The 10146-nt window shown below is 40.2% G+C and overlaps 1 protein-coding gene and 1 long non-coding RNA gene across 2 annotated transcripts; one reads left to right on the plus strand and one right to left on the minus strand.

Annotated features, from left to right (window-relative positions):
• Positions 1-249: 249 nt before the first annotated feature.
• LOC144007954 (uncharacterized) lies at positions 250-9946 on the minus strand. Its single transcript, XR_013280475.1, has 2 exons — positions 9141-9946; positions 250-975 (listed from the first exon to the last, which is right to left on the minus strand). It is a non-coding gene; the product is annotated as an uncharacterized LOC144007954 (long non-coding RNA).
• Positions 7081-9030, plus strand: dlx6a (distal-less homeobox 6a). The gene is made up of 3 exons (XM_077507947.1): positions 7081-7962; positions 8283-8476; positions 8542-9030. Exons 1-3 carry the CDS (start codon positions 7653-7655, stop codon positions 8779-8781), a joined length of 744 nt encoding a protein of 247 aa, XP_077364073.1. The 5' UTR covers positions 7081-7652; the 3' UTR covers positions 8782-9030.
• Positions 9947-10146: the final 200 nt, after the last annotated feature.

The raw sequence follows: 10146 nt of genomic DNA on the forward strand, positions 1-10146 counted from the left end.
TGCAATTGGTGGGCATGGCAGACATATGCTAATTTCTCATTGGCCACTGGGTCAGTTAATTAGGCCTTTTGAATTCTTCCTAGCAACAAGTCACGTCGTGACCATGACAAATAATGTCTGTGTTTTCTTGCAATTAGGAGCATTTTTGTTAGAAGCAAATTTGGAATTAAGAAGCACATTTGATATTATTAGTAAGTACTGTATTTTTTTCTGGTATGTAGCTATAATAAACAAACTTTGAATCAGTCATTTGTATTTTCTCTTTTTATACAGACAAAAGTTTATTTTGCATTAAAAAAAAATAATCATATTAAAACTCCATTGAACTCCAGTGTTATTTTTTCACTCAAATTCAGCAAAACACCATAAGAGCATATTTGAATATTCCGGACAGTTTTTCATCTCGATAATACACTTCACACACAAAATGTCATCGTTTACACAACCATGCACTTTAACATGGAAAATGTTCACGCGGAGACAAGGAACTAATGTCTTTTAAGTGAATACGCAGGGGCTGTTCCTGGAGGGCCAGGCGCAAAATGACAGAGATTTCACTGCCGAATCCTTTTAGCAGGACATTGACACATGAACCAGGACAAAAAAAAAAAAAATGAGAAAAAACAAGAGCAGGAATTAGGCAGTAAGGGGTTGGAGAGAAAGGGGGGGGGGTAGACAACCAATTTGGGAGTAATGCAACTAAAAACTGACAAGTGTAATTTCATCCATCTGGGCCGATGTGTAAAAAGCGCTGGCCTGAACATTCCCCATTCCCCTCTGATTGATCTTCCCCGAGTCTGAAACACCTATTATTAGCCACCAGTCTAATAGCACCAGGATGGCTCGGCGCTCTCCCAGGGGCCAAATCTCCGGTCATCTGCACCCTCACTCGCCACAGCTGTGGAAGCCAACCATGGGGAGGCGGAAGGGGAGAGAGGGGAGGGTTGGAGCTGCCAAGAGGGGATGGAGGCGTACCTGTTGAGGATGGGGGGGTGAGAGAAAGTGGTTGAACGTCAGCAATGGGCAGAAAGACAACCTCAACATGTATTAATATATTTTGACCATGTCACATTAAAAATCTCAGTATTTTTACTTTATACTGAAATAATGATGATTTCGTCTCAATTTACTCACAAATTGAATTCCTCAATTTGAAACAGTGCAATACAAAGCAATTATACCTTCTGCCATCTAGTGGAAGAGCATGTAATAATTCTACCTGTCACTATACGTCACTGGCATAGATAGATGAACAAATATGGTTTTTTTTTTTGTTGTTGTTTTTTTACATATTATTTGTAAATGAATATGTTGAAGGAGTTTGCAATTTGCAAAAAATATTTTTTGTCTTATTTGTTAAAACTAGGGATGTTCGATACCACTTTTTTGCAGTGCATTTACTGCTTGGTCCATCTGAGCATAAAAATTATGTATATTTATATATATATTATAGGCGCAATGATTACTCGAGTAATTGACAACTCATCAATTATCAAATTATTCAACAGTGGGTTTTTTTAGATATGTTCGATACCACTTTTTTTCAGACCGATACCGATACTCAGACCCTCAGTACTGACCGATACCGATACCAACTGCCGATACCAGTTGTACATTTTGACAAATACAAAAAAAATCACTAAAAGATATTTTTTAACAAATATATTTCCTTTAATTTTGACAACAACAAAAAAAAAACAGCACAGTCACTCTTCAATAGTCTTAACGCTCAAAATAAAACACAAAAATGCTCTTTTAGTTTAAGATTCACAATTTTGAAGTATTTCCAAACCGATGAAGTTTTGGTGAAAAACTGCTGCAAGCTAGCACAAGTTACAGGCAAGGAGGACTCGCTTAACGTCTTCCCCCTCTGCCATCGGTCGCTTGTACTCGTCTGCGTCACGAGTACTCGAGTACTTGAAAAAAGGCTGGTATCGGCCCGATACCGATACCTGGTATCGGTACTCGCCCATCCCTAGTTAAAACTAATTGACTGGCAACCAGTCCAGGGTGTACCCCGCCTACTTCCCAAAGCCAGCTGAGATAGGCTCCAGCACCCCCCCCCCCCCCCTTGTGAGGAATAAGCGGTCAAGAAAATGGATGGATGGATATTTGTTAAAACTATCACTATGAAACATCTGTTAGCCACGGCTGCTAGCTTGCTAGCATGACTTGTTCGTAAAGTGTAACATCGGCCTCTATTTTCACGACCGACGTAAATCCGGCGCAACTCGCGACGTTTTCGACCCGACGCTGATAATTTCGCAGATGAGAGGGACGGCTGCGCTGTCGTGGGAGTGGTCACAGCCGACTCCAATTATGGCCAATCAAAGCAGCTGCTTTCATTTCCTTGAAATGTCTCAACATGGCGGAAGCACATCTGCGCCGTGACGTAGCCACTGACTCTGATCGTTTATGTGGCCCCCAGCTGTGTTTGATGCCCGCTGTTCACATTTACGTGGTCTGAGGAGACGTAGGGTTTAAATCGCTTTAAAGCGTGGGCGCATCTCCAGCTTGGAAAACATGCGCAACGAGCCTTGCACTGACACAACTAAGCTAAGGTGCACATGCACTGTCTACGAAAACAGAGTCTTCAGTGTTATAGGTTGGAATTTGTATTTTGTTAGAAAGAAAGAACATTGTATTAGTCGTGAGTCGTGGGGCTGTTGTGGTGTGCCCACTATGCATATCTGCCATTGCAAAAGCTTTTGTCTCTGATTGGCTGTTTTTCCTCGGACACTGTGGTTTCTTGCCAAAATTAGATGAGGCCAGAAAGGGCTATATTATTATTATTTTTTAAGTTTACTTCTAATAATAAACAACTGACAGAGTTACGGTATGACAAAAAAAAAGTTTTGTTTTTTGTTTTTGTTTTTTTTATTAGATGAAAATAAGGGATCATTTGCCACTGGACTCAAATTTTGTGCTTACACTATGACTGTAATAATTTTATTATTATCAATAAAAACACAAAACGGTATTTAAACTACAGTTACCTTAAATCACATGAATTGAGGCTTATTAATAAACTCAAGGCATTAAAAACCTTAAAGAGTCTGGATTATAGCTTAAATAAAACAAACTCAAGCAAAAACAATTTTCTTCCATGTTCATATTACCAAAATTATGGCATTTTCCCCCACTTTAATTCTCCTGGAGCAAGTTTTCCAAAAATAACCCAACCTTTAATTAAATCATAAAATTTACACCCTTTTGAAGAACGGAAATTCGCTCCATGCTTGAATTAACCTAAACTTATTAACACACAAAAGTTAATGAGGTCCCAATACTAACATGTAGATCGCCACCTTGGCCTTTTTTTGGGTGATTTTTGGGCTGCAGAAAAGGTCGCAAGTCGACTGTTATCGGCTCTTCACTCACTCTGATTGATTGGGCCCTCGGGTGAGGCCTAATGCATTTTCAAGGGCAATGATGACAATAATTGGCTACCTTCACTTCACCAAAATGGGAAAAAAAAAAAAAAAGTCCTAAAAATCCATCCACTCACACTGACAGATCAGAGGTAACGGAGAAAAACCTTCTATCAGTGCTTTCAAGGCCACGGAATAATAATTATGATATTATGAGGCTACAGCTGATATGGAAGGACTTGTTGGGGATACATTTGCTACATTAAACACGTTATTATTTTTTTATAGTAATATCCTTTTGATTTAAATTTAAAAAGTGACTGCTTGGAAATTAAATATGAGCAAATATTTGTAACCTGATACAAGTGCAGTTTCACGTTATAGGAGGAGATTGTTGGCCTCCTTAACCAAAGGTGAAGCTATCGCCTGACAAAGTTGGGCCATGAGAACAAGAGCAGTGAGTTTCAGCAGGTGTGACTCTCTTTCTCTTCGCTTCTTTTCCACCTCACTTCACATTCTTCAGCTCCTCTGCACTTTGCTGAACATTGCACTTCCTTCTGCAAGGCCACTTCCAGCACCAACAGTTTTTTTCCCTATTCATTTACTGTATTTTATTTATTTTTTTAATATTTGGACTTCTTCAATTAAAATGATTTTAATAACTTTCCTGCATCCATAAAATTTCCTATATGATAAATAATAGTTGACCAAATAATAATAATAATAATAATTATTATTATTATTATTATAATTATTATTATTATTATTATTATTATTATTATTATTATTATTATTATTATTATTATTAATCATCATCATCATCATCATTATTACTATTATTATTATTATTATTAATAATAATAATAATAATAATAATAATGAATAATAATAATAATAATAATAATAATCCTAATGTTGCAATTTCCTAACATCGCCATTAATGCACGTCCATTAATTAACAATTTCTCAGGTATGAAAAGGTGCTCTATAATTATTCAGGTTGGCTAATGAGTGCATGTGAAGTAGGCCTGGGCCTAACATTGGAGGCCAAGCATGTCATTTGCAAACTCTGCATGCTGTAATTTTAATAAAAAAATAAATAAATAAATAAATAAATAATAAATACTCGCATGCAGTGAGGGGGTCGAGAAAATGAAGAGGATTTTCAGCACACACAAAAAGAAAAAAAAAAGGTATCTTTGTTTGCTCCCCTTTGTTTACCAGGGGCGACTCTTTCTTTTTTAATTTCAGACAAATCGTCGCAACGGCTTTCAAACAGGAAATGGAAATGTCGCTTCTGCCCTCTATTTCAGCGTCCTGGCAACAGAGCAATTTTCTATCATCAGGGATAAACGGCGTCGAACAGTACATTCTGGAAAGAATAAAAGAATAAAAAAAAATAAAAAAAAGAAGCCCGTGATTGCTGCCCTTCCTGTCTGTTATCTAGCGAGCACATCCTCTCCTTCATCGCGACCACTATGCTGCCGAACATAATAATGTTGTGGATTACATCGAGAGTGTGAAAGGGGTCCCATGCCGTGTATAAGAACATATTCCATTACTGCTCCAAATTTCAAGATTTTTTTTCCCCACATTGGTTTTGGATGAACATCAATTGAAATTAAATCAATTAGAAGCGGCGTGCATGCCTTTGTTGTTGTGCTCGTGCACACCTGCACCGTGGAAAGCCCATCATGGAGACATAATAATTTTCCATCCAATTTATGTTGGTTTTTCAGTACACAAAACATCAAACGTTTGCATCTTTGCATGCGTTAATATGCGCGGTGCGTATCATTGCGTGCGTAAAAGCCGTCCTGGCTGCATGTGACCCGTCAGTGGGAGACATAAAAATCTCATAAATGTCTCCCGGTCTCTCTCTTTAGTCGCAACCGCCGGTCCCCCCTCTGCAGCCAAAGGGGGTGGCTTTCTAGAGAGGGACCCGCCACAAAGCCAGTATTGCAGCTCCCTGTTTACGGCACACATATGATTTACACATGGGGGAGAAACAATACGCGGTGTCGAACTGTAAACAAGTCAAAAAGAATTGGAGTATGTTCAAAATATTTGACGTTAAATGGACACAGTGCCGGTTAATCGCAATAAAAGCTTGATAAGTGACTTTAAAGAGTCATTCATCAGTTTTCATAAGACAGACCACTTATATTAAACACGCATTGATTGAACTGTGGGTCAATCATCTACTTGCATGAACGATAAGTGATTTTTTTTTTTTTTTTTTTTTTTACATGTGAAAGTTGATCATTTTGGGCGTTGAGACGGGATTTGACGGACATCTCATTTTCTATATTTCTAAAATATCGTGATATTGTTTTTGTTAATGAGCCTTGACGGGTTCACATTTCAAAAACAACAAGGTGGAATATCGTGTTCTCACTAAAACACACCCCTGCAATATTTCACTATAATGTGCTAATATAACATAAATTATATACTGTAAATGTGATTCTTAATCAAATAAATAGTTAGCAATAAAATTAGCATCTTACCTTTAGTTCCTCCCACTCTTATTCCGATTAATATAATAATAGAATATGCTAGAAATAAATAAATCCACGTGAATGTGTCGCAGCATTCCCCGCCATGTGTGCTTCTCTCCTGGTCTGCTGCTGGTGTAAAAATGATTATCCGGCAGCCGGGTTGTTGCACTTTTAAATCGCACAAAGTAAATAACAACCGCAGTTGACGATAATAGCAAGGTACCAAGTTCTTGTTAGGCGGAAAAGTGAAACTAAACGCCGCTGTTGAGACGAGCGTTCTTGATAAGAGGATAATTGAGGCGACACTGGCGTGTAATTAGGGTATAATTTATGCTATATCCACTTTTATTCCAACCCTCCCAAAATAAAGCCATGTCGCCACCATCATTATGGGGAATTGTTCTAAATTTTATGGCTGCAATTTGAGGAAAGTGTGCCCGCTAATCAAATAGGTCTTCGCGGTGCCTTGACTGAACGTAATTACAGTATTTTCATGGCCCTTTAATGCTACACTCTTGCAGGGGGAAAAAATGTAGGAAATTGTGATTTTTTTTTTTTTGCAATGATGCAAAATTAAATATGATTTTTATAGAGAAGCACTGCACACATTTGATCTTTTATGACAGTTATTAGAGTGCAATAGTCTCGTTTCAATCGTCAGAGAAAACTGATGGAAATTGTGATAGTAAACAGAAAAAAGAGGGAGGGGTGAATCTATTTCATTTGAATTGTAAGGGCAGTCCAAATATGTTAGAAATAATTAGGGGTGTGACGATTCGATTTGTATCACGATTCATAGGTCACGATTCGATTCGATACCGATTAATCCCGATACGAATTTATAAGTCCATTGTTGTGATTTTTTTTTATTTAAATTTAGAAAATACTAATCAGTAAACTTGTACAGTGTAAGATTTGTATAAAAATTTATTATTTATTTATCTAAAACTTCAGTCTTAGACAGGTTGTAATCTGTTTCATGTTTGAACAGCATTAAAATAAAATATTAAGGTTTAATGTTCCATTCATATAACATTTTTCCATGCTTAAGGTGTGAACCCTAAGACGTTTTGGTAAATATTTTTCCATCAAAAATGGATATTTAAAAATCGATTCCTATTGAATCGATTCGAGAATGGCGCGATGTAATATCGCCATATATTGCCGAATCGATTTTTTTGAACACCCCTAGAAATAATGTATAAAAATCGACTGTTTGGACTTATATAATATGCTAATCGGTTTAAAAGGGGTCAAGTGTGATGTGATGGAACAAAATAAGCAAATATGTATTGCACAATAATGTGCATTGTAGTGCGTAATTTGGGTGTTTGGGTTGGGGAGAAAAAGAAAGTGAAAAGCGATAGGGCAATTCTGCAGCTCGGCTTGTCTGTGGGAATTAGGCGTCTTTCCCATCCTGTATTATTTCACCCCCTCGTAGTAGGAGCTGGTAAGGTGGGTTAACTCCAGCTCAAGTCTCCGTCGAAGCGCACAGCCCCGCATGATGACGTCGGCGCCGGGATGACCAATAGGAAGGCGCTGCCCTTTGGAGACAAACCATTTTACTTGTAGCGTCTGCACCAAGTCTGCAAGCAAGGGCGCAAATTTAACAGTAAAAAATCTTCCACCTCTTCTAGCGTACTGAGTGAGAATTATCGCGGGATCGGTGGTGGTGTTGCAAAGGGGGGGGGATCCGCGACCTTATCGGAAAAAGAGAGAGAGAGAGGAAGCCGATTCTTGAGAGAGAGGGGGGTGAGTGCTCTCAAGGCAGGAAAATTCGATGATGACCATGACTACGATGGCTGACGGTCTGGAGGCGCAGGACTCGTCCAAGTCTGCTTTCATGGAGTTTGGCCAGCAGTCCCACTCGCAGCAGAGCTCGCCGTCGATGGCGGGGGCCCACTACCCGCTCCACTGCCTGCACTCGGGAACGCACCACCATCACCAGCACGACAACACCGCCGCCTATCCGGCCGGCAACACCTACAACAGGTCCCTAGCGTACCCTTACGTGAGCCACCCGCACCACAGCCCCTATTTGTCCAGCTACCACAACAACACGGGGGCACAGACGAGGTTAGACGGCGCAGGTAAGACCAAAACCGCCTCTGTTGTATTTTTTTTTTTATTCGTTCGCGGCTCCTCCACGCGTGCGTAAAAAGCAGCCAAATAATTCGATTATGTTCAGCCAGCCTTTTATGTCGGACGTTTATGTCCTCCTCACCCCCCCCCCCCCCCCCACCTCCAAAAAAAGACAACAACAGGGTGTGATCATGCACGCGCAACCGCGCGAATAGAAATCAAGCATGCCTTGAATGTTGTAATTAGCATTTAATTGACGTGTCTGAAAAATGACAACTCAAAAAAAAATGATATTTTTGAATGATAATTGCTTCCTTTTTTGTTGCAGAGCAGCAGAAAACGACGGTGATCGAAAACGGGGAGATTCGTTTTAACGGCAAAGGCAAGAAGATCCGCAAGCCCAGGACCATTTATTCCAGTTTGCAGCTGCAGGCGCTCAACCACCGTTTCCAGCAAACCCAGTACCTCGCCTTGCCCGAGCGGGCCGAGCTGGCCGCCTCGCTAGGACTGACACAAACGCAGGTAAGACCAATTTTTCTTCTAAAATCAAACAACTATATTTCTAATTCCTTCTTCTTGGCTTCTAGGTAAAGATCTGGTTCCAGAACAAGCGATCCAAGTTCAAGAAACTGCTCAAGCAAGGCGGCAACCCGCACGAAAGTGACCCCATGCCGGGTTCCATGACCCTCTCCCCGCGCTCCCCGTCCATCCCGCCCATATGGGACGTCTCGGCCTCATCCAAAGGAGTAAACATGGCAGCCAACAGCTACATGCCGGGCTACTCTCACTGGTATTCGTCCCCGCATCAGGACTCCATGCAGAGATAGACTCTATGGATGCGGCGGAAATTTAAGGAGGGACTGCCATTTTTTTTTTTGAAGCTATCTGCTGTCATCCGTCACCAATCTCAGTGACATTTGAGCCAATTTGGGCAAAAGACTGGCCTGACATGTGGACTTGTACGCTACCTTTTTTTTTGTTTGTTTGTTTCTTGGAATCGTGTCTGTAAATATTATCACTTCACATGTACATACACTTTTTATGTTCTGTCAGATTGAGTAAACCGTGACTCAAAACATGCTCTGTGTGCTTAAAAAAAAAAAATCTAAACAATTCTCACTCATATTGGGCCAACATTGCATGCAGAAAGGCGCCGTGTAGATCTAAAGCGAGGAAATGAACTTACCGTGCACCTCCAAAGACTCTCGCCGCATGCAGGTCATTCCACCCTCAATTATTGGAAGTATTGACAAAATGTTTTCTCCCGTCTCTCCGTCCTAATGCAGGCCGTTAAATGCCAAGCTCCGCGGGATCGATGCCGAACAAAGCAGCCAGCTGCAGCGGCGTTCAATATGAAGGAGATATTTGGGACAATTTGCAGGGTTTTTATCCAAGTGAGGCTTTTTTCCCCCCTCTTTCTCATAAATGCAGGCATAATTAGGGTAATTTTTGATGTAGCCCGCTGATTACAGCGTTTTTACCGTCAAAGATAATTACCTGTAATTTTCTACCACTTTAATACTAAAAGGCATCTTTATTTTGGTTTGGAGGTAGCGCGGATGGAACAAAGGGGGGAAATTATTCGGTTATTCATATACAAATTGCCAAGAAGAGAGAGCGTTGGGGATATTATCTGAAATGACGACTGCGTGGTGAAAAGGCTCCATGCAGCTGTCAAAGTCGCGGATGCCCCACTGGCTCACATTCAGGCTACCTGGGGGCCCTCACCCCCCCACCGTCATACACACGCGCACACACACTGCACACGGGCCCTCAGATGATGTGTGACCACAATGTAGGTCTACAACACCAGTAAATGTAAAAAAATAAAAATAAAAAAACACAGCAAAACCCACAAATATACCACAATTAACACCTCGTGTAAACCGTCCACTAAAGATGGCTATAGATTACAAGATAAATATTTAAATGGAAGCTATAGCTAGAAATATAATAAGATAGCCTAGATAGCACGGCTAGCTAGAGCTAGCTAGAGCTAGCTAGAGCTAAATAGAACGCTATAGCTAGCTAAATGGGTATAGGTAGCATAGAAGGATAGATAGCAAGAACGCTAGCTAGTTAAATGGCTATAGGTAGCCTAGAACGCTAGCTAGCTAAATGGCTATAGATAGATAGATAGATAAATAGATAGATAGATAGATAGATAGATAGATAGATAGATAGATAGATAG

This window comes from Festucalex cinctus, chromosome 19 (genome assembly GCF_051991245.1).
Source record: "Festucalex cinctus isolate MCC-2025b chromosome 19, RoL_Fcin_1.0, whole genome shotgun sequence".
Classification (NCBI taxonomy): domain Eukaryota; kingdom Metazoa; phylum Chordata; class Actinopteri; order Syngnathiformes; family Syngnathidae; genus Festucalex; species Festucalex cinctus.

Bases quoted from the DNA above. Each gene is read 5' to 3' on its own strand.
- dlx6a (XM_077507947.1), top strand. From the start codon at position 7,653: ATGATGACCATGACTACGATGGCTGACGGTCTGGAGGCGCAGGACTCG. The intron at 7,963-8,282 runs GTAAGACCAAAA...TTTTTGTTGCAG, and splicing joins GACGAGGTTAGACGGCGCAG to AGCAGCAGAAAACGACGGTG. The intron at 8,477-8,541 runs GTAAGACCAATT...CTTGGCTTCTAG, and splicing joins TAGGACTGACACAAACGCAG to GTAAAGATCTGGTTCCAGAA.